This window comes from Chiloscyllium plagiosum, unplaced genomic scaffold (assembly GCF_037043375.1).
Source record: "Chiloscyllium plagiosum isolate Xiang-an unplaced genomic scaffold, Cpla_swu_hap1 HiC_scaffold_22, whole genome shotgun sequence".
In the NCBI taxonomy this organism is placed as follows: Eukaryota; Metazoa; Chordata; class Chondrichthyes; order Orectolobiformes; family Hemiscylliidae; genus Chiloscyllium; species Chiloscyllium plagiosum.
The window spans coordinates 45,495,230-45,520,326 of record NW_028270160.1 but is presented as its reverse complement, the minus strand read 5'-3'; the positions used below and the strand labels follow the sequence as shown (position 1 = coordinate 45,520,326).

Below are 25,097 nucleotides of genomic sequence, written 5' to 3'. Positions count from 1 at the left end.
AGCCAAGTCATCAAATCAGAAAATCTGTAACAATTTTTTTAGGCTCCTTAAACTGTCCAGCTTCTCTTCATACTTATAAAACATTACCAACATGGCTCATTGTGCATGGAGATGTTTCAGGTCTGGTTCCAAAGGCCATATAGACCACAGAACAAAACATAGGTGACCAACAGGATGGTGCAACATCATGATACCACAAGCAATGTTAAGTATTTTGTTTTAAATCTATACCTGGGATGCAGGCAATGCTGGCTGGGCTAGGATGTTTTTGCCAACACTAGATGACCTTGAGAATGTGCTGATAAACTGTCTTCTTGCACCATTATAGGTGAACCTACAATGTTGTTATTGTGGCCATTGACACTCAAAAACCCATTGACAAAAGCTATTCCATTCTCCTAATTTCTTTCTCTCTATCTGTTCTGATGGTACCACTTTCCACAGGGGTGCTCAGACATGCTCACTTCTTTCCACAATCAATGATTCCTTACAACGATGGTCGACTGGGCCTTAAGCGGTTTCTGACCCAGTTCCCACACTTCTGCTGTCAACCTTCCCCCTCCCCTCCCCTCCCACAACAATGATGGAGTCTCCCTGCTCTCACTTTCCTTGCCACCAGCTCCCACATATGAAGGATTGTAAGCTACCATCTGCCATCTCCAGCAGGACCAACAGTATCACATTTATTTTCCCTCCCTTGTTTGCATTTTGTAGGACCTGTCTTTCTGGGACACCCATGTCCAATTATCCTATGCTTCCACAGTCCAAATATGTGCAGGCTAGGTGAATTGGCATGCTAAACTGCCCATAGCGCTCAGAGATATGTAGGTTGGGTGCATTAGTCAGGGGTAAATATAGGGTAATAGGATAGAGGTATGGTTCTGGGTGGGTTACTCTTTGGAGGGTCGATGTGGACTTGTTGGGCCAAAGGGCCTGTTTTCACACTGTAGGGATTCTAGGAATCGTTTTGGTCTTTCTAATATTTAAAGTAAGGAAATTCAGTCCAAAGATTGGATGACAGACAAGCAGTCTAACAAGTAGTGGAAGGAATAAGATGGAGCTGGGTGTTAGGAGTGCACATATGGAGCCCTCTTGTGGGAGAATCTAGAACTAGGGGTCATAGTTTAAAAATAAGGGATTGCCCATTTAGACAGATGAGGTAACACTTTTTTTTCTCTCAGAGGGTTAAGTGTCTTTGGCATACACTTCCTTAAAAGGCAGAAAATGCAGAATTAAAAAATTTTTAAGGTAGAGGTAGATGGATTCTTGATTACCAAAGGGATGAAAGCTTATTGGGTATGCAGGTATGTAGAATTGAGGTTAAAAATCAGATTAGCAATGATCATATTGACATATTGACTGGCAGAACAGGCTGGAAGGGCTATGTGGCCTATTCTTGTTCCTTACTTGTAAGTTCAACATCGTGTCTTCTGAGAACACCAACAAATATCACCAAAAAGATGAGGAATTGAAAATGAAGAAAAGATTTTTTTGGAGGGGGGAACGACCACAAGTAATACTAGTGCAAAAAGAAAAGTCACTGGCAGAGATTTGTCTGCTGTGAATGGATCACGAGCAAGTGGACAGGCAATGAAGGATGGTGCGCTCAATTATATCAAAGTTGCAAAAAGGTCAAAAAGAATGACTGGCATTGCTTCCCATGGTTGCAGTCAGAGCTAGTTTTGAGATTTTGACTACAGCTGGCTCAACCATGGCAAGGTCAGAAACCTGCTTCAAGAAGTTATGAAAAGCTTGACAATAAAAATAGGACAACACATTCAAAGACTTTACAGTTTGACAAAAGACTTTAAAGGGACCTGGGTGGTAGCTTTGAAATGGAGGAAGTCAGCTCTCATAGGACCAGGAAGTCAAGGTGAAAAGCTAGCAGTTTAAACGAGAATAGGTCAAGGGGGCAGGAGGTGGATCTAATGAAGGAGATGAACGCAAAGGGTATGGGGAAAATATGAAAAAAACCAAAGAAATGTTCAGAATTAGGGCAGTGGAAAGGAGAGGGCAAGGGCATGATAGTCTGGCCCAAGAGAGCAAAGCCTACTGGTGCTTGATTTAGTGGCAATGATTAAACTAGTTGTGGTATATATATTCTGAGTTTGAGTGAGTACCGAAGCCCTACCAATGATCATGTTCACTCAGAACAAGAGTTTTTCCAAGACAAAAGAGCAAAGTCCAAGCAAGGTACAAGGGAAAGGCAAGTATTATACTATTTGTTAATAACCTATTCTCATTCCTACTTTCTAAGAAATAACACACTTAAAAAGTATGTTTCACTAACAGAAAAACCCAGATACATTTTCTAATAGTTTTAAAATAGTTTATTCATATTTGTGGAATGAGGGTGTTGCTGGCTGGATAGTATTTATTGCCAGTCTCTCGGTGCCCTTGAGAAGGTGGTGTGGGTTCCCATATAACTACTGCCCTTGTCCTCTAGATGGAAGCGATCAGGAGTTTGGAAGATACTGTCTGAGGATCTTTGGTGAATTTCTGCAGTGCAACTTGTAGATCGTACACACTGCTGCTACTGAGCATCAATGGAGGAGGAATTGGATGCTTGTGGATGCAGTGCCCTGGATAATGTCAAGCTTCTTGTTGGGGCTACGCTCATCCAGACAAATGAGAAGTATTCCATCACTGGCCTGACTTGGGTCTTGTAGATGGTGGACAGATTTTCGGGAGTCAGGAGGTGAGTTAGTCACCACAGTATTCCTAGCCTCTGACCTGCTTTTGTAGCCACTGCATTTGTGGTAAGTCCAGTGGAGTTTCTGATCAATGATAATTGCCACAATGCTGATAGTGAGGAATTCAGTGATGGTAACACCATCCTTGTTGAACTGTGTACAATTTTGTAAACTCCTCAATAATACAAAACTAATGAAAAAGTATTTCTGTTCAAAAACTAGTTTGAGAGCTGTTTGTAAATAAAGTGTTTGATGTTATAATGCTGTTAGTGAACAAACGCTACTTAGGAGATGTTAAAAGATATCTCTGGAGCACGTGAGACTTGAACCCAGGCCTCCTGTTTCAGAGATAGGGACAATACTACTGCACTCTGTACCTAACCTATCATTGTCGTCACTTGTTGGTGACAATGCTGTCAACCATCGTCATTAATATCCTTTTATGGGATCACCTTAGTGAACAGCTAAATAAGTAACAATGTTAAAGCATTAGTATGAATTGAGTGGCTACCCATTACACAGCATGAGATTGCAACTGCTTAATTTGATACCAATGGTTTGGTTGTAACTGGGCTCTTGTGGTGGTAGTGCCCACACCTCCACACTAGGAGGCCTGAGTCTCACCTGCTTCAAACGTTGGTGATAACATCTTTGAACAGGTTGGTTAGAAAATATTCCATAACCAGCCGTTTAGCAGTATTCAGAAACAAACCCTTCCAGGTGTTAAATACATACTTCAGTCAAACCTATGTGCTGTTTCTTGATGAGGCTTTGCAAACATCCACTCAGAGTTCGAGTTAGCAGCAGATTGGTAGATTTTCTGAGCATATCATCTATTTCTGTTGAACTAAAAATCAGAATTAATTTGCATTAATATGATGCATTCAGTAAGATTGGTTATTTGAAATGCATTCAAATAACCAATCACAATCTTAAATTATGTTGACAAACCTGTATCCAAAGTTTCTCATAAGCATTTCTAAAAGGGACCGGACATGCTTCAAAAGTTATTAATTAATGTCCACAAGCAAATCAATAGAGATGCAATGAGTTGCATCAGGAGTTACATTAACTGCAATGCCTTCCATAAACTTGGATAAGTGACCAACCTCCACCAGCAAACTAGTGCATGCAATTACAGGAAAGAAATAATTGTTGGCACACGAACATTTTGAGTGTGTACAGATTCTCAATGCAAATAAATAAAAGTTGCTTTAAATAAATCTTAAATGATGATAAATAAAAAAGAGAAATTCAGCAGGGTTTTAACTATCATCTGTCCTAATCGAAATAGGACACAAACTACTTATTCATACAGCACGGAAACAGACCCTTCAGTCCACTTGCCCAGATATCCCAATCTGGCCTAACCCTATATGCCAGCATTTGGCCCATATCCCTCTAAACCCTTCCTATTCATATACCCATCCAAATGCTTTTTAAATATTCTAATTGTAACCACCTCTGGCAACTCATTCCTTACACACACTACCCTCTGTGGGGGAAAAAAGTTACTTTTTAACCTTTTCCCTTTCACCTTCAACCTCTGCACTGTAGTTTTGGACTCCTCCACCTTGGGAGAAGACCTTGGCTATTCACCCTATCCATGCCCTCATGATTTTATGAGCTGCCAAAAAGGTTAACCTTCAGCCTCCAATGCTCTAGGGGAAAAAGCCCCAGTCTATTCAGCACTTTATCAATCAAACTCTCTAGTCCCAGCAACATCCTTGTAAATCTTTTCTGCACTCACTCAAGCTTAATAACATCCTTCCTAAAGGGCAACGAGAACTGAACACAGTATTCTAAATGGGGTCTCACCAATGTCCTTTATAGCTGCAACATGATATCACAACTTCTCTACTCAATGCACTAACCACTGAAGAGAAGTATGCCAAATGCCGCCTTCATCATCCTGCCTACCTCTGACTCCACTTTCAAGGAACTAAGTACCTGCACTCCTAAGTCTTTGCTTGGCAATACTCTCCTGAGTCCTACCATTAAGTGTATATGCCCTGCCCTGGTTTGCCTTCCCAAATGCAACACCACACATTTATCTAAATTAAACTCCACCTGTCACTCCTCAGCCCATTAGCCCATCTAATTAAGGTCCCATTGTACTGAGATAATCATTTTCACTGTCCAATACACAACCTATTTTGGTGTCATCTGCAAACTTACTAACCATACTTCCTATATTATCACCCAAATCATTTACAGAAATGAAGAAAAGCTTTGGATCCAGCATTGATCCTTGTGGCACATTGCTAGTCACAGGCCTCCAGTCTGAAAAGGAACCCTCTACTCTATGGCAGCTGCTGATTCTTTTCAGGCAAGTTCCACAAGAAACAGTTGAAAACTCTTGTTTTAGCCAAACTTACCTAAAAAAAAAACCACCAATACTAAAAATATAGTTTCTCGATGCATCTCCTATTCATTAGTTTTGCTACAGGTGCACCTACTAAGTAAGCCTAGATTCACTCACTCTCAAATCTTTCCTTTAGAGTTATGTGGAACAACTGAACCGGTTAGCTTTCGTGTTCTCACCCAACACAGCGGAATCTGAAAATAATGTCTAAACTCATAGCTTAGGTTTCACATTGAAAGCCACTTTTGTTGGAAATTACCATTAAAAAGAGACTTCAAAACATAATATATTTCATAGCAATCAATTTCTTGCAAAGTCTGCACTTGTTTTGCACCTATTTTACATAAACTACTCATTAATAATTGTTACATTTTCACAACAACACCATGTTAAGATTTCAGGTATAGAATTCTAATCTGTGACACTTCTGACCCATGTTTACTTTTAGTAAAACTTCAAAAAGTGCACAAGTGTCAACAAATTTGAAATTGGCAGACATTCTCTGGTTTATTCCCAGCCATGTATTATGGCATTTTTATTTGAATTATCTCATGCTCACCTTCGATGAAGAGACTCTGAAAATTTAAGGCTTGCATAAATGAACTCTTTGAACTCCTTGTAGATCTCAGGTACTGACTGAGACACTGGAAACCGCTTTGGAAAAGGTTGCTATACGGTTTAAAAAAAAAGTAAAATATTTTATTAGACCAACTTAAAAATAGCAAATGCAGCATAGTTTTATACCTTAAAAACAATGAACTAGGAAAAAAATAGCAGATCTGACAAATTCCACTAGTGTAATAAAACTCATCGAAAAACCTATAATAGCATTATTTTAGAGTCCTTAGATGTAGGGAAACAGGTCAGGACTGAAACTTTATTGCTGGAACAGCACAGCAGGTCAGGCAGCATCCAGGGAACAGGAGATTCGACGTTTCGGGCACAGGCCCTTCTTCAGGAATGAGCGGAGAGTGTTCAGCAGGAGAAGATAAAAGGTAGGGAGGAGGGACTTGGAGGAGGGGAGTTGGAAATGTGATAGGTGGAAAGAGGTCAAGGTGAGGGTGATAGGTCGGAGTAGGATGGAGGCGGAGAGGTCAAGAAGAAGACTGCAGGTCAGGAAGGCGGTGCCGGGCTGGAGGGATCCGGCTGAGACAAGGTGGGGGGAGGGGGGATGAAGAAACTGGTGAAGTCCAAGTTCATCCCCTGCGGTTGGAGGGTTCCCAGTCGGAAGATAAGACGCTCCTCCTCCGACCGTCGGGTTGTTGTGGTTTGGCGGTGGATGAGTCCAATGACCTGCATATCCTCGGTGGAGTGGGAGGGGGAGTTGAAATGCTGTGCCACAGGTTGGTTGGGTTGGTTCGTCCGGGTGGCCCAGAGGTGCTCTCTGAATCGCTCCGCAAGTAGGCGGCCTGTCTCCCCAATATAGAGGAGGCCACACCGGCTGCAGCGGATGCAGTAGATGATGTGGGTGGAGGTGCAGGTGAATCTGTGGCGGATATGGAAGTTTCCCTTGGGGCCTTGGAGAGAAGTGAGGGGGGAGGTGTGGGCGCAAGTGTTGCACCTCCTGCGGTTGCAAGGGAAGGTGCCGGGAGTGGTGGTTGGGTCGGTGGGGGGTGTGGATCTGACAAGGGAGTCGCGGAGGGAGTGGTCTCTACGGAAAGCTGATAGGGGAGGGGAGGGAAATATATCCTTGATGCTGGGGTCTGTTTGGAGGTGGCGGAAGTGACGGCGGATGATGCGCTGTACATGGAGATTGGTGGGGTGGTAGGTGAGGACCAGTGGGGTTCTGTCCTGGTGGCGGTTGGAGGGGCGGGGCTCAAGGGCGGAGGAGCGGGAAGTGGAGGAGATGCGGTGGAGGGCACCGTCGACCACGTCGGGGGGGAAATTGCGGTCCTTGAAGAAGGAGGCCATCTGTGTTGTACGTATTTTGAACTGGTCCTCCTGGGAGCAGATGCGGCGGAGACGAAGGAATTGGGAGAATGGGATGGCGTTTTTACAGGGGGCAGGATGGGAGGAGGTGTAGTCCAGGTAGCTGTGGGAGTCGGTAGGTTTGTAGTAGATGTCCGTGTTGATTCGGTCGCCTGAGATAGAAACAGAAAGGTCTAGGAAGGGGAGGGAGGAGTCTGAGACTGTCCAGGTGAATTTGAGGTCTGGGTGGAAGGTGTTAGTGTAGTGGATGAACTGTTCAACCTCCTCGTGGGAGCACGAGGTAGCGCCGATACAGTCATCAATGTAGCGAAGAAAAAGATGGGGGGTGGGGCCAGTGTAGTTGCGGAAGATGGATTGTTCCACATACCCTACGAAGAGGCAGGCATAGCTGGGGCCCATGCGGGTGCCCATGGCTACTCCTTTTGTTTGGAGAAAGTGGGAGGATTGGAAAGAAAAGTTGTTCAGGGTGAGGACCAGTTCGGTCAGTCAAAGGAGGGTGTCGGTGGAAGGGTACTGGGTGGTACGGCGGGAAAGGAAGAAGCGGAGTGCTTTGAGTCCTTCGTGATGGGGAATGGAGGTGTACAGGGACTGGATGTCCATGGTGAAGATGAGGCGTTGGGGACCGGGGAAGCGGAAATCCTGGAGGAGGTGGAGGGCGTGGGTGGTGTCACGAACGTAGGTGGGGAGTTCTTGGACTAATGGGGACAGGACCGTGTCGAGGTATGCCGAGATGAGTTCGGTTGGGCAGGAGCAGGCTGAGACGATGGGTCGTCCGGGGCAGTCAGGTTTGTGGATTTTGGGCAGGAGGTAGAAACGGGCGGTGCGGGGTTGTGGGACTATGAGGTTGGACTCCCACAGCTACCTGGACTACACCTCCTCCCATCCTGCCCCCTGTAAAAACGCCATCCCATTCTCCCAATTCCTTCGTCTCCGCCGCATCTGCTCCCAGGAGGACCAGTTCAAAATACGTACAACACAGATGGCCTCCTTCTTCAAGGACCGCAATTTCCCCCCCGACGTGGTCGACGGTGCCCTCCACCGCATCTCCTCCACTTCCCGCTCCTCTGCCCTTGAGCCCCGCCCCTCCAACCGCCACCAGGACAGAACCCCACTGGTCCTCACCTACCACCCCACCAATCTCCATGTACAGCGCATCATCCGCCGTCACTTCCGCCACCTCCAAACAGACCCCAGCACCAAGGATATATTTCCCTCCCCTCCCCTATCAGCTTTCCGTAGAGACCACTCCCTCCGCGACTCCCTTGTCAGATCCACACCCCCCACCGACCCAACCACCACTCCCGGCACCTTCCCTTGCAACCGCAGGAGGTGCAACACTTGCGCCCACACCTCCCCCCTCACTTCTCTCCAAGGCCCCAAGGGAAACTTCCATATCCGCCACAGATTCACCTGCACCTCCACCCACATCATCTACTGCATCCGCTGCAGCCGGTGTGGCCTCCTCTATATTGGGGAGACAGGCCGCCTACTTGCCGAGCGATTCAGAGAGCACCTCTGGGCCACCCGGACGAACCAACCCAACCAACCTGTGGCACAGCATTTCAACTCCCCCTCCCACTCCACCGAGGATATGCAGGTCATTGGACTCATCCACCGCCAAACCACAACAACCCGACGGTCGGAGGAGGAGCGTCTTATCTTCCGACTGGGAACCCTCCAACCGCAGGGGATGAACTTGGACTTCACCAGTTTCTTCATCCCCCCTCCCCCCACCTTGTCTCAGCCGGATCCCTCCAGCCCGGCACCGCCTTCCTGACCTGCAGTCTTCTTCTTGACCTCTCCGCCTCCATCCTACTCCGACCTATCACCCTCACCTTGACCTCTTTCCACCTATCACATTTCCAACTCCCCTCCTCCAAGTCCCTCCTCCCTACCTTTTATCTTCTCCTGCTGAACACTCTCCGCTCATTCCTGAAGAAGGGCCTGTGCCCGAAACGTCGAATCTCCTGTTCCCTGGATGCTGCCTGACCTGCTGTGCTGTTCCAGCAATAAAGTTTCAACTTTGATCTCCAGCATCTGCAGACCTCACTTTCTCCAAACAGGTCAGGACTGCAGAGCTACAAATTTCTGAAACTACCAGATAGTAAGTGACTGAGAAGGTAGACACACTAATCACCCTGATAAGAGGGGAGCACTTTAAAATGGAAGTCTGAGGAAACACCACAAGATCGCTGGCTAAATAGTCAACAAGTAACCAAACATAGGAAAATTGAAACTATTTGATTAGATCACTAAAGAATATACTCAAAATTCAAATGTTAGGTGAATGATCATAATTTGCTTTGTTGAAATTAAATCTTGGTTTATTCCACATATATTCAGAAGACTAAATTAGAAACACACAGGCCATTCAAAATCAAATTTTCCTTTACTGGACAAATTTCACATGCATGAGTTAACTACAATAAGTCAATTACAGAGTCACTCAGGAGAGTTTGGTCCGCTTCAACAAGAAATTCATATACAAACATGCAAGTTAGGAGAAGAATAGGCCATTTGGCTGTTTGAGCCTGCTTCACCATTTCATAAGATCATTGTTTATCTGAAGTGTAAGCACAACTCCACATTTTTCCAACCTGATAAATATTCATCTCCTTGCTTACCAAGGATCTAGCCACTTCTGCATTAAAAGTACTCAAAGATAACTTGCATCGCCTTTTCAAAGAAGAATTCTCCAATATAACCTGTTGAGAAAATGAATTCATCTAATCTTGGTTTTAATTGGGTGGCCCTTAGATTTCAATGGTGGCACTTAGTTTGAGGTTCTCTACATCCATCCTCCCAAGTCTTCTCAGGATCATGTGTTTCAATGAAGTTAGAGGTAACTTTTCTAAATTTCAGCAGATACAAGCCTAGATGTCCAATCTTCCCTCTAAAACCCATCCATTCCAATTATTAGTCTAGTAAATCTTCTTTGCACTGCTTCCAATACATTTATCTGTCCTTAAATAAGGAAATCAATATTATGTACATTAGATTCTAGATCCAGTACTTGTGTATTGAATAACTGAAGCACAACTTCCCTCCTTTTGCATCAAATTCCCCTTCAAACATTGACATTCTTAATTACTTGCTCTACCTGCATAATTGTCTTTTGCAATTCATCCACTAAGATACCTAGATTCCTCTGCATCTTGGTGCTCCACAATCTCAATATAATAATAAAAATGTTTATTTTTCTCACTAAAATGGACAATTTTACATTTTCCATATAATATTCCCTTCACCAGATTTTTGTACACGGACCTAACATCCATTTGTAGCCTCCTTGTGTCCTCTTCCAAAGTTACTTTTCTACCTATCTTTGTTCCATCAAATGAAGCAACCAATATTTTGGTCCCCTTATCCAAGCCATTTACATAAAATTGTAAAATGTAGAGGCCCTCCACTAATCCCTCTAATTTACCACTTGTTATATCTTGCCAACAAGAAAAGGTTCTGTTTATGCCTACTCCATTTTTGTTAGGCTAGCCTATTGTTTATCCATTCTTTAGCTTGGAGACTCCTCTACGTTATCTGTCCACCACTACAAAAAATAGCAGTGATTTTGAAAGTCAAACTAAGGTGTAGAAGGAGTTGACGTTTCCAGGCAAAATTACTTGCCTTCCAAACTTTCAGAACAAAATTTCTGCTCTCAATTTAAATTTCAATATTAAATTCTGCAAAGATTCATGTCTGCTTGACGTGAAGCACTAAAGCAGAGGCAAAAGCGTAGTTCAGATTTCAAACTTTATGCTAGTTACAAAGGATTCGCACCAAAACTGAAACCTTCTAAGTTTTTCCTCACTTTAAAGAAATATTTAGAGTCAGAGAGACCCTTCAGTCCAACTTGTCCAAACTAACTAGATGTCCTAAATTAATCTAGTCCCATTTGCCAGCACTTGGCCTATATCCCTCTCAGCCCTTCCTATTCATGTACCCATTCAAATGTTGTAATTGTACCAGCCTCCACCACCTCCCCTGGCTGTCCATTCCATACATGCACCATCCTCTGCATGAAAAGTTGCCCCTTAGGTCCCTTTTAAATGCTTCCCCTCTCACCCTAAACCGATGCCCTCTAGTTCTGGATTACCCCCAACCCAAGGAAAAGACTTGTCTATTTAACCTATCCATGCCCCTCATTGTTTTATAAACGTCTAAGGTTACCAGACAGCCTCTAATGCTCCAGGGAAAATAGCCCCAATTTATTCAGCCTCTCCCTCTTAAACCCTCCAATCCTGACAATATCCTGTAAATCTCTTCTGAGCCCTTTCAAGTTTTACATCTTTCCAATAGGAAGGAGTCCAGAATTACTCACTATTCCAAAAGTGGCCTAACCAATGTCCTGGACAGCAACAACTCCTGTACTTAGTGCTCTGACCAAGAAAGGAAAGGATACCAAACACCTTCATTACTATCCTATCTGTGACTCCACTTTCAAGGAACTATGAACCTGCACTCCAATGTCTTTGTTCAGCAACACTCCCCAGGACCTTACCATTAAGTGTATAAGCCCTGCCCTGACTTGCCTTTCCAAAATGCAGCAACTCATTTATCTAGACTAAACTCCATCTGCCACTCCTCAGCCCATCAGTTCAAGGTCCCCTTGAACCCTGAAGTAACTTTCTTTGCTGTCCACTACACCGCCAATTTTGGTGCAGTCTGCAAACTTACTAACTATACCTCCTACGTTCACATCCAAATCATTTACACAAATAACAATAAGCAGTGGACCCAGTACCGATCCTTGTGACACACCACTGGTCATAGGCTTCCATTCTGAAAAGCAACCCTCCCCCACCACCCTATCTTCTATCTTCAAGCCAGTTCTGCATGCAAATTGATATAGCTCCCTGTACTCCATGTGATCTAACTTTACTGACCAGTCTACCAAGAGGAACCTTGTCTAATGCTTACTGAAGTCTATATAGATCATGTCTACTGCTCTGCCCTCATGAATCCTCTGAATTACTTCTTCAAAAAAACAACTCAATCATGTTAGTGAGACATGACTTTCCATGCACAAAGCCATATTGACTATCCCTAATCAGTCCTTGCCTATCCAAATATATGTAAATCCTGTCCCTCTGATTCCCTCCAACAATTTGCCCACCATAGATGTTAGGCTCACTGGTCTATAGTTCCCTGGCTTTTCCTTACCATCTTTCTTAAATAGTGGCACCACGTTAACCAACCTCCAGTCTTCTGGCACCATACCTGCGAATTTTGATGATACAAATATCTCAGCAAGGGGCCTAGCAATCGCTTCCCTAGCTTCTCAGAGTTCTCAGGTACACCTGATCAGGTTCTACGGATTTATCAATCATCATATGTTTTTAAAAGACATCCAGCATCTCCTCTTCTGTAAAATTGCCATTTTCCAATATGTCACCATCTACTTATCTGCATTCTATATCTTCCATGTCCTTCTCCACAGTAAACACTGATGCAAAATATAGTATCTCCTACTGTTTCATACATACTCTGACTTGCTGATCTTTAAGTAGTACTATTCTCTCCCTAGTTATCCTTTTGTCCTTAATGTATTTATAAAATCCCTTTGGATTCTCCTTAACTCCATTTGCCAAAGCTATCTCACGTCCCCTTTTTGCTCTCCTGATTTCCCTCAAGTATACCTCTGCTGCCTTTATATTCTAAGGATTCACTCAATCTATGCCTGACATATGCTTCCTTCGTTTCTATGATCAAAATCTCAATTTCCTCAGTCATCCAGCATGGACTCTCCTCATTTTTGAAGGTTTCCCATTTTCCAGCCATCCTTTTACCTGTGAACATCCATCTCCAATCAGCTTTTGAAAGTTCCTGCCTAATACTGTCAAAATTGACCTTCCTCCAATTTAGAACTTCAACTTTTAGATCCTGTCTATCCTTTTCAATCACTAATTTTAAAACTAATAGAATTATGGTTGCTGGCTCCACTAACACCACAGTCACTTGTTCTGCCTTATTTCTCAAGAATAGGTCAAGTTTTGCACCTCTAGTAGGTACATCCACTTACTGAATCAGAAAACTTTATTGTATACATGAATTCCTCTTCATCTAAACCCTTAGCATTATGGTAGTCCCAGTCCAAGTTTGGAAAGTTAAAATCCCCTACCATTAGCACCCTATTATTCTTAGAGACCAGAGATCACCTTACAAATTTGTTTCTCAATTTCCTGTATGCTATTGAAGGGTCTGTAGTACAATCCCAATAAGGTGATCAAACCATTTCTTACCTCTCAGTTCTATCCAACTAAGAAATAGATATAAACAATCTAATGTATTTCTGAATATTTTTGGTGCAGTTATTCTGTAAGGCTTTTAGATTAGTTACTACAGTATCCATTCAGAACTGGCAGAATCTTGTTAATAAACTACCTAGCAACACTTCAGATCATCAGCTCCACAAAGTTAGATCAACTTTTCGTGAACTTGGTAAAAGGTTTCTACAATCTGTTCCTTAATTCAAAAATCAATCAACTCAATTGTCAAGGTTTTAAGCAATATATTCCCACCATGTTGCTATTTATATTAAGTACAAAAATGAACATAAAATTCTCAGTAGATTGTCTGGTTTTCAACTCAAGTAGTAGAATGCTGCCTGAAGTAATTTCACAATATTCCCCCCCCCTCCCTGGAATCAGAGGAAGTCCTCACTCAGAGCTTTACTTGGAAAATTAAAACTGTTCTGCAGAAACTGTTTTTAATTTCATTAATGTTGCAGCGTAAATGAACTGGAATCAAATTCGAGTGGTTGACAAAATAAATCTAAAATATAATAATGATGTCACTGACCTTTTCAAGCTCCAAGTCATGAAATGGGAATCGACTTATTATCGTTCTGTATTCTTCTTCATTTGCAACTGGAATAGGACTGCAGTTGTCAGACTCAAAGATTTCCCTGTTTAAAGTAAGATTTAAATGACTCTGAAGTAATACCATATTCACCCATGCAAATTCTAGATAGAAAACATAACCATGCATTAATAATTCCATTAATGAAGTGGTGGTAGATGGTTTATTTTAAACTTAAATAATTTATTTAGGGGCTTAGGGAAATTTTAAGTGATGATTGTTACTGCTCGTAATGCAGTGCTTAATCTTTTGCATCCAATGTCAGCAACAAATGAGTAAAGCTCAGGGTTAACATGAACCACAGGAAAAATAATTTTTATTCTCTACCTTCTACCCTGTAATAGAACCAAGCCCTATTGAAAACAAGAATAGCCTATGCTATTTCATTGACCACACAGCCATCCTTATGTACACACTAGGCTACTACCTTGAAGGTTAAATGTCCACCTTGGTATTAGAAATGTTTGCCTATTATGGACTATTAATAATAAATTGTAAAATGCAGCTTTACTTAAATCATTAAAAAGAAAAACAAAAGAAAACGTGTGTCAACTCTGCTGAGTTAACATCCTTAACCCTAGATCAAATCAATGTTGGTTTGAGCCCAGTAAAAGATTTCACTTCCTTGTTTAGTTTACAGTCAAGCCTAGGGTTTAGGCAAGTTTGTAAGGGAAGGTGGCAACTCTATCTGGAAGAGGAGAATCATCCTGTTAGACAGAAAATACTTAAGAGTTCAAAATCGGATGAGTGAAGATAACAATAATAAATGGTAATGCTTTGATATAAAAAAATATTTAAAAAGTTTCATAAACATTACTAACCTAAACACAATTGCCCATTTCTTTAATAAAGTTTCATTGTACTGATCCCGGATTTCAAGTAACAGGTCGAAGAGTCTGTTCACAGGAAATCCATAACCCTGGAAAAAAATTCAAATCAAGAGAACACATGAACATTTGGCAGGCAGTAACAAAATTGAATCAGTTGTTTGAAATGAAGAACAGCATGACAAATACTAATCAAGTTTTGCCAATTGAAGTTTAGTACAAAAATTGAACATTGAAGAGTGACATGCAGGATTAGTGATAGCTGGAGTTTGCAGAATAGTTCTGCAAACTCTGATACCTTTTTGCTCTGGTTAGGTTTGACATCAAGCTAGTTTTTATTTTTTAAAAGTTTTGCTCAATTCTTTTGGAGTAGTTATGGAGGAGTGAAACAAAGAAGTCCTATTAATTTGATTTTTAATGATCTTCACAACTATTGGAATACAGTCTATTGCAATAATAACTAAAGAAAAAGTAGAATACTTGTCCATCTCAACTTCTTAAAATGTCTTGCAAATATGGCTCAAGATTCAACTTTTCAAAGCAAAAGCAGATACATTTTGGAAAGGTTGGGCTTCTGTTCTCAAGAGTACAAGTCCTTAGTTTTGCTCCAAAATCCTAGAAAATTGAGGCAAAAATCTGTTTGCAGCATCCTATTAAAAGGGGAGGTCATTCTAAAGACTTGGGTTGAGTGAGTGAGTGGGACCAATACTACCCAAAAAAAAAAACAAATCTCTAATAAATATTACAAATAAGACAGCCATAATGTTGAAGGTGGATTCATATGTAAAGTTTTGATTCAGTAATGGTTGCCTTACAGTCACAATACTAGAGCGCAGCTAAATATGGTGTTCACTGAGGGATCAATTTTGAAGACAATCTGAAACTAAACATATTAAGGCAGAAAATGGACGGAAGTAGAAATATATTTTCAAAAATGAAGAGGGGATAACATCGGCTGGGAAGCTAGATCAAAAATTTCTGTTGCTCTCCATTACAGTATTGTACAGACTAAAAAAAAAATGCTGGTGTTGTGGCTCAATGCCCGACAGATAAACAATTCATGCTGTGGGAAGATGGTTGATAAGCTGTACAAATGCACTTTCCGTAAATTAATGGAGATATGGAGGTATCCAACTTGTTCTAATCGGGCCCAAGTACAGTGAAATCAACTGCAAGATCCTCACTATTTTTCTGACAAACATAATTCATACAACAAATGCTTAAAACGTAGGTCTCCTGGTCTTGATCCAATATCCTACTTGACAAGATATCATCTGCAAAGCTGGATTTACATATTTTGTTTCGTAATTGAACAGTCTTAGACTAAAACTTCTGTATTACTCTGTCCCAGGTTTTACATTCCACAGACAAACTTATTTGACCAGTTTTAACAAATTAGAATTATCAAAAAGCACACTAAGTCTAATTTTATCAAACTAATTTTAGCTTAATTGCTTACAACTGACATTAAAAGACTAAGTAAATTGTCCCAACATCTTTAACAACACATCCATGAAAAAAGTTGTTTTCTCTTTTATATACCTTGTAAAACTTTCTTCAAGAGGGTTATACATTATATCATACCCTGGACAGTTTTAAAACCTCTCTCCCACTCCTAGAGTTGGTTAATTAGTCCTCCTATCCATCCACCCTTTTCTATCTGTATATTTTCCCTTACCTCAAACCCAGAAACCTCCCTTACACTTCCCTTAGTATGTTGTTCTTCATTGCAGTCTTCTGTGTCTTTGTTTTTATCAGTAGTATGATGGCTATTACTGATCATTACTTTCTTATTCCTGCCAAGCTTCAAATAGAAAGCCTGTAGGCACTTCCTCTATTGTCAAGGTGTTGAAAACAAGACTTAGTGGAATGTCTTCTATTGTAACATTTCTTAGCACTAAAACTGAAAAAAAAGTTTCACTTGTTTGCACCCACTGAGTCTATTAGGTTCGAGACCCTTGCCTTCAATGCTACTGGATTTATCCAGATTCTGAAATTTCGAAAATGCTGATTACAATATAATTTAGCAGTGGATGTAGAAAACCATAATATGAATCAACACCTACTTGTAAAGTGTCAGCATAAACCACAATAAGATTCTTCAGCTCCAAAATAAGGTCAGGATCAGTGCAATACGACTAGGAGTACAAGATTAAAGTCAAGTTAATATTTTCTAGAAAACACGCAACTGTGCTCTCCCAGAGAGAGCAGAATTACAAAAATATACATGTGACTATGCAGTCGCTGTTATTTTCAATTACAATTTGTAAATGACTCAACATGATAATACCACAAATTATTATTGCTTTTAAATGAGTGTACAATTATTACTTGCAGTACTTTTACCACCATAACTAATCATTTGCAAAAGTGGATGGCATCATGTAAGAATAGTAGCATATTAGTCTACATCCATCGTATCACTTGATATCAATGAGCTAATAGAAAAAAGGCAATATAATATAAAAATGAAATAACTCTATATTATCCACATTCCTCAATGAAGGGATTATTTACATTTACTTCTCAAATTCCTAGTTTTAAAAGAATATTAAATTTACAACTAAATACTTTGTGGGTATTTTATCCAAAACAAAAGCAGGCAAACAATGGCCTGCATAGGGCAATGGTCATGCAAAGGCCCTCGCAACTGAATTACGTTTCTGGTCTTTTCTCTTTACATATTTTATTATAGAACTAGTGGCAAAATCTACAGTCACTAAAATAGAACTGAAAGTAGTATGACTGGAAATGTGTGCAGGTAGACCAGTTGGACAGTACGCATTTATAATGCTAAACTTCATATAATATTTAATTGCAGTTTACACAATATCACAAAAGCATAATTAGTTTGATCTTAAATTAAGCACAATTCAAATTAACTTTGATGTATGTTTCAGCAATACTTATTCAGTTTATGGACTAGATAGTGTTCTACTGTATGGCGAAGGTTTACTTTAGTATATAAAGGAAAACATTGCTAGTTTAACTGGGTGTATATTGAAAACAGTGCATTTAGAATGACAATTAGGAACTATTGCCTGGTGGTGCTTTCAATACTGAACTATTCAATTAGATCTAATGAAGAGGTCAACTGAGACTAATGAGGACAGATTGCAACAATAAAAGCAGATTAACTCTGAATATTCTAAACTGCCAGACTAAAACCCGATTGGAAGGCTAGCCAATTGTAAATCATTTAAGGATTATGCAAATAGCCTGGGGCTGTGGCTCAAAGCCCAATTCTACTGAGATAAACAAAAGCCGGGCAGGCCCTTTCCCAAATTTAAGTAATTGAATTACAAAAAGAGTCAAAAGAAAGAGGTGCAACCATACATCACTTTGGTGTATACTTATCAACAAACATGAGGCGCTTATCTGTTGATAGAGTTACCAATAACAGACACAGCCTCCCATAATCAACAACAATTACAATTATGAAAGAGATAACCTTCCGATTTCTGAAGAACAAAGACTTGGATTTTTGACATGAATGTGATGTTAGAATGTGCATCTCCTATACAATCCACTAAATACACAAACCATCTACTTTTACTTTGCATCATGGCACAAGCATAAGTGAGACAACCCCTTCATTATTAGTTCCAAATACCACTAGAGCAAATCATATTTAAATGATTCATTTTAAAGTGTAAATCCTCAACTTTCATCATTTACTACAAGCAGATTTGAGATAATCAGAGAAAGCTGTCTATTCCTGCACGGACTTTAGATGTGCATTTACAAAAAGATCGATATAATCAGTGCACCAGACTTGAATTTGGAGTAGCATCGCATATTAAACAAAAAAAAGGTAAGGAGGTCAAATTCTCAAATGATGTGCCTGAAACTATGCTGACTTGGGAAGATGTTTATTTTGTTTCTTAAATGGTTTTAAAACACTGCAACTGAATAACTTACTGAATGAGTTCTTAAGACAGCAATAATTTTTGAAAGCGCCATGTTCCACAGCTCATCAGTAAATGCTCTGGTCACCAACCCTTGTGTTGCATGTAATATGTGATCTTCCACCACAAAAAATCTAAAATCGAAAAGGTCAGATTTAAATATAGTACTATATTACAGAATCAAACACTGTATATTTCTAATATGTAAACTGTTTCCTATGTATTTTTATAGAATCCCTGCAGTGCAGAAAGAGGCCATTCAGCCCAGCGAGTCCACACCAACCCTCCATACAGCATCCCATCCAGACCCAGTGCCTCACCCTATCTACATAACCCTGCATTTCCCATGGCTAATCCACGACCCTGCACAGTCCTGGACACCAAGGGCAATTTAACATGGCCAATACACCTAACCTGTACATATTTGGACTGTGGAAGGAAATTGCAGCACCTGGAGAAAATCCACGCAGACGGGGAGAACACAAACTCCATACAATCAGCCGAGGTTGGAATTGAACCTCGGTCCCCCAGTGCTATGAGGTAGCACGCTGACTGCTGAGCCATCATGCCACCCATTATGTTCATGGCTTCTGTGTAATCTATAAATGTGACAGTAATTAAGATTAGTTCTGTATTATTGAAAAATGGCTTTAAGAATGGTATCTATTTGCATGTGAACCTATTAGCTGAAGTGTCAGTCTCGTCTAAGGAGTCAACCTTTTGGTGTGGGAATTGAAGCTATACCAGCTTCCACATTTACTGTAAAAGTTATCCTGGTTAAATTGTGGAATAGGTGGAGCAGGCTTTTACCTACTTTGGAGCAAATGCATAAAGTTGCAAAGCATCAATACTTTTTAAGACACTCTTACCCAACACAGATGAATTACTAAGCCTTCAATAGGTCACAAGCACTTACCCAACAATTTGGTTAAAATATTTTCTGTAGCCGTCAACAGTTTCATGCTAATATGAGAGGAGGAAATGGGAAGAAATTTAACAGATGATCACAAAATATGAAATGCACAACAACATGCAAGTCTCAGTAATCACTGTGAACAATACCATGTTTGACTGTGGTTGCAATACCAGTCCTGCTTGTTTCCTTCGTTGTTTCCTGTAATAATTTTCAAAGGTTTCTCGATCACCCTACAGCAAAAACATTAGAAATGATCAATTCCAAATAATTTAATTTCACATGCCTAAATAAATGTCACATCTAAATAAATTTAACTTTCTTTTTCTGCAATTATTTCCATTGTTAAAATTGAGAGAAAGTTAGCTAATTTCCTATACAGGCTGATAAGTGACAGGAAACAGAGTGAATAATCGAGTCGATGCACAGGATATGCCTGGTGGTGTCCCCCAAGATCTATGCTGGGTCCTCAACTATTCATTGAAGTCATTAATAAGGTGATGGGTTAAAGCAGCAGATATCCAAATTTCAAATGCAGGAAAATGTGACATCATCCACTTTGGAGCGAAAAAGCACAGAATCAGGTATTTTTAAAATGATGAAAAGGATAGAGGTCCAGAGACCTTGGGGACCTATTGTGCACAAATTGTTAAAATATCATAGAAAGGTACACTAAAATTCAAAAAGCTAATGATATGCTGGGCTTTACAATGAGAGTTAAAAGTCCTTGGGCCTGGTCAGACCACACCTGGATGACTGGGTTCTGGGGACAACATTTTAGGCAGGACTTCTTTGGCCTTGGCAAGCAGATTCCTAGTTCAGCCAGACCTTACAGAAATAAAATTAGAAAACATTTAAGCACGAGGATTGCAGAAGTCTGGAATTTTCTTCTGAAAATTACAATGTTATTTCATTAAATCTAAATGTGGCAGAATTGTAATCCAAAACTGAGGGATATTGGCAATGGTAGTTATGTGGAATCAGGTTGCAGATCAGCTATGATCTCATTAAATAGCAAAACAGATTTGAGTTGCTACATGGCCTGCTCCAATTGATAGTTCACTCAATTAGTCATGGAGCTGGCCAGCATGGGAACAGAACCTTTGGTCCAACTTGTCCATGTGGACCAGATGTCCTAAATTAATCTAGCCCCAATTGCAACATTTGGCCCATATCCCTCTAAACACTTCCTATTCATATACCCATCCAGATGGTTTTTAAATTTTACAATTGTACCAGCCTCCACCACTTCTTCTGGCAGCTCATTCCATATGTTGCCCCTTAGGTCTCTTAAATCCTTCCCCTCTCACCTTAAACTATGTTCTCCAGTTTTGGACTTCGCTACCATGGGTAAAAGACCTTGACTATCCACCCAATGCCCTTCATGATTTTATAAACCTCTAAGGTCACCCCTCCGCCTCCGACACTCAGGGAAAATAGCCCCAGCCTATCCAGTCTCTCCTTATAGTTCAAACCCTCCAATGCTGGCAACATCCTTGTAAATCTTTTCTGAACCCTTTCAAGTTTCACAACATCCTTCTGATAGGAAGGAGAGCAGAATTCAATGCAGTACTCCAAAACTGGCCTAACTAATGTCCCATACAGCCACAACATTACCCCCAACTCCTTTGGGCGGCACAGTGGCACAGTGGTTAGCACTGTTGCCTCACAGCACCAGAGACCTGGGTTCAATTCCCGCCTCAGGCGACTGACTGTGTGGAGTGTGCACATTCTCCCCGTGTCTGCGTGGGTTTCCTCCGGGTGCTCTGGTTTCCTCCCACAGTCCAAAAAAAATGTGCAGGTCAGGTGAATTGGCCATGCTAAATTGCCCATAGTGTTAGGTGCAGGGGTAAATGTAGGGGAATGGGTCTGGGTGGGTTGTGCTTTGGCGGGTCGGTGTGGACTTGTTGGGCCGAAGGGCCTGTTTCCACACTAAGTAATCTAATCTAATCCAATCCTATACTCAATGCACTGTGATAATACAGTTCTTCTTATTGTATCATTAGATTGTTAACTGTAAACAGATTTGGCATGTGCTTTGATTTTTAATCAGGCAGGAAATGCAATTAGAAAAAAAAAAATGGTCAATTGGCTATTACACACTTCTGGAGCAGATGGGATTTGAAGCCAGGCCTCAGTCGAAAGATAGGGATACCACCACTGTCTCACAAGAGGGCCCAAATATAAAGTCACTTCATGGTAACCTCAGCCAGTGCAGGAACGGAACCCATGTTGATGCATCACTCTGCATTACGAACCAGCCATCCAACCAACTGAGCTGGTCAACCTCTAAAATAACAGACTCCATCATTGGGTAGTCTCTTAGCAGCCGAACATGCTGACCATTTGCAGCAGAAATTGGTATGTTTAGGGTCTGGTGTACATCATAGGATCCCAAAATAGTCTGTTGCTCAAGCTGATTAGGGGGACTGGGGCACTAAGTCATCCCACAACGAACACATTTCTGGTAGACAATCCCTGAAAACCATCACCCATGAAATTAAATCTCCAGGGTTACACAACTCCAGAAAACTCAAGGAAAATTGGTAGTTCCATTAATTTACCTCCCAAGACATAGGAGCAGAGACTGGCCAGTCTGTCGAGTCTGCTCTACCATTCAATGAGATCACATTGAACTGAATCCTCATTCCACTTTCTTGCCTTTTCCAGAATTCTCTCGCTGTGGTTAAAAATCCACTTAGCTCAGCCTTGAAAATACTTAATGACCTGGCCTGAACAATCCTCTGCGGCAAAGAATTCCACAGATCCACTAGCTTCAAGAAATTCCTCATTCCTGTTTTATATAAAAACCAGATTGAGAGATTATGCCTTCTGATCAAAGAGCAATCGTTCTGATTTTACCCTATTAAGTCCAAGAATATTATCCGTTTCAATAAGGTTGCCTCTCATTCTTCTTTATTCCAATGAGTACACGCCCAATCGACTCATTCTCTCCTCATAAAAATAGATCTTCCTCCCCCCCCCCCCCCCCCGCAACCAATCTGGCTGACCACCTGTTCTGAACTACCTCCAATACGACCATAATCTTTCCTGAGATAAAAGGGACCCAAAATAGTCCACAATATTGCAGATGTATGCCTTGTATAGTTTTAGCAATACCTCCCTTTTATATTCCATTTCTCTTCTCTACTACCCAATAAATTTAGATATTACCTTGTGATTCATGAACAAGAACTCCCAAATCTTGGTTTCAATACTTCCTACAGTCTTTCTCCATTTCCTATATAGTCTCTCTATTCAAATTGCAAATGTGCATAATCTCACATTTTCCTATATTGTATTCCATCTGCCAAGCTTTTTCCCCGCTCACTCGTCAAAATCCATCTGCAAGCTGTCATGTTCACCACTCGCCTTCCACTTGTTATCCACAAAGTTAAATTATAATCCATTCATTTTCCTGTGAAGTCTTAGGCGGTTGGCACAGGATTCCCATTTCCTGGCTTGTCTTAGCGTCTCTCGCCCGTAGGCTTCACAGGAGGCTCCCAAGCATGGAGGATGTCACCTAGACAGGGGATGAAACATCTGCAACACAAATTCCCAACTCGGCGAACAGAACCACAACATTTTTGGCCCAGTATTTCACTACAGGTCATTCTGCTAGAACACAACAGTTGTGTCCCTCAGCAACCTCGTGCTATAGCCAATTGTATTATGGAAACCTTCTGTGGATGATTGTTAAAGAAAATTGCTCAGCCAGTTCAATCGAAAGCTTGCGTCATCCAAACAGCATCCATAATTCAATCACATTATAGCTGATTTCTGTTAACAAAACGCACATTATACCAGAACGATCTGTCCTATTTTCTGATTTTAGCAGCACCTTCCTTCTCATAGAAGGAATATGCAGTGTAGTCATACTGTTACTCAGCCATGCCCTCCGTCTCCAGGGAGGCATTTCCTTTTTGGTCCCTAATCTGTAGGATTTACTTTGTAGCTCTCATGGTTTTTTAAATGCACCTCAGAAGTTTATGTTCAGCTCAGTTCTCACTTATCGACAAACCATCATCCACTGAGCCCTGGTTTTGTTTGCCTTATCTTTTCCCCTCTCAGGAATGTACCTAGCCAATACGTGAATTATCTCCTCAAAAACGCAACCCATTTTTCCATTAATTCTGCCTGCCAGTTTTTGTCTGCAATTTATCCATTCCAGATTGGATCTTAGTCCATTGAAATTGAACTCCGCAATTCATTTTCTCTAAAATCTGGATTGGTCTTTGTCCTTCTAAGTTAAGGGTGATCACTGTCCCTTAAAACATTTTGCTGACACTTAAAATCACCTTAGTCATCAAACCAATCCAGTAATGCCAGCTTCTTCATTGGGCCAGACACATTCTTGAAAATTCTCCTGAACATAATTTAGCAATTATTCCTTCTCTCTGGCCCTTTACATCATTATAATCTCAATCTGCATTGGGATAATTAACATTCCTCATTGTCACTACTCTTGAGCTTTTGTTCTACTCTACAATTTATTTGCAAATTTGTTCCTCCATAACTTTTCTCCAATAGTTGGTGGCCTATGAAATAGAGCAAGGTGTGAAAGAGACTTGTATTATCTCTTCGAATTAACCAAATTGGTTTGGTCCTTGTATCCACTAAGACAGCCTGCCTCCAGCAGTTAAACTTTAATTAAAATCAATACTATCATCCTTCCTTCCATAATTCATGGTGGCCTTTTCTCCAAGAACATTTAGAACTCAATTCTGTTCACCCCATCTGTACAAGGTCATATGCTGATATGGCTATCCAAACCAGTAACTCACCAAACTAATTCACTGACATGCACTGTTAACCCAATTTACTGAATGTTCTCTTACTGAAACCACCTTGCCCTTTTTTGCTCTCTTCCAATTGCTTATACTTCATTCTCTCATGGGTTGTGGGTGTGGCTGACTGGCCAACATTATTGCCCAGCAGTAGCCATCTTTGAACTATGTGGCTTAGTGGGCCTTTTCAGAGGGCAATTTAGAGTCAAACCACAATGCACCTCAATTTTCCTCTCAAATACAACAAAGAACTGTAGACAGTGCAGATCAGATCACTGGACTTGAAGCATTAACTGTGTTTCTCTCTACAATGCTGCTAGACCTGATGAGTTTCTCCTGCAGTCTTAACTGACTAACTGATCGGTACTAAATCAAAAGCATTGGCAAACAACCCAAAAGCTACTGGAGGAATTGCCATGACTGCTTCAAAGACTGGCAGAAGCAGAGACACTGAAAAGAAATTAAGGAATTTAAAACAAAGCACTTTGGGAACAGTGCAATTGAATAGCTCTCCCAAAAAGCTGGTACAGGCAACATGGGCCAAATGCCCTCCTCCTGTGCTGTCAACATTTGGGACAAAAGCATACAGTGTGGAAAATCTTTGTTTCAACTTAAAACAAAAAGCATGATTTTATATCAAGAAATCACTCGTACCGCCATTAAAGTATTTTCTAGGATTGAAAGTTGACTTACAAGAGGATGGTCAAACCATGAATTTTCAGTTTAAAAAAATGGGAGGCATGTACTCTCTTGTAAATTGGGACTTATGATGATACTTAGCAAAGTTTTGATTATTAAAGGCCAAGGTTTGATCCTT

At 40.9% G+C, this 25,097-nt stretch overlaps 1 protein-coding gene across 5 annotated transcripts in view; it reads right to left on the bottom strand.

Moving 5' to 3' along the window:
- The window catches only part of exoc6 (exocyst complex component 6), a 204,938-nt gene that overhangs the window by 116,545 nt on the left and 63,296 nt on the right, over window positions 1-25,097 (bottom strand). For all 5 annotated transcript variants that reach the window (XM_087999000.1, XM_043712483.2, XM_043712488.2 and 2 more), the window contains exons 9-16: window positions 19,643-19,726; window positions 19,497-19,543; window positions 18,594-18,714; window positions 16,739-16,810; window positions 14,667-14,764; window positions 13,786-13,891; window positions 5,618-5,727; window positions 3,429-3,540 (exon numbers count right to left, since the gene is read on the bottom strand). In XM_087999000.1, the coding sequence (XP_087855126.1) occupies window positions 3,429-3,540; window positions 5,618-5,727; window positions 13,786-13,891; window positions 14,667-14,764; window positions 16,739-16,810; window positions 18,594-18,714; window positions 19,497-19,543; window positions 19,643-19,726 (750 nt within the window). The remainder of the gene's footprint in view (window positions 1-3,428; window positions 3,541-5,617; window positions 5,728-13,785; window positions 13,892-14,666; window positions 14,765-16,738; window positions 16,811-18,593; window positions 18,715-19,496; window positions 19,544-19,642; window positions 19,727-25,097) is intronic.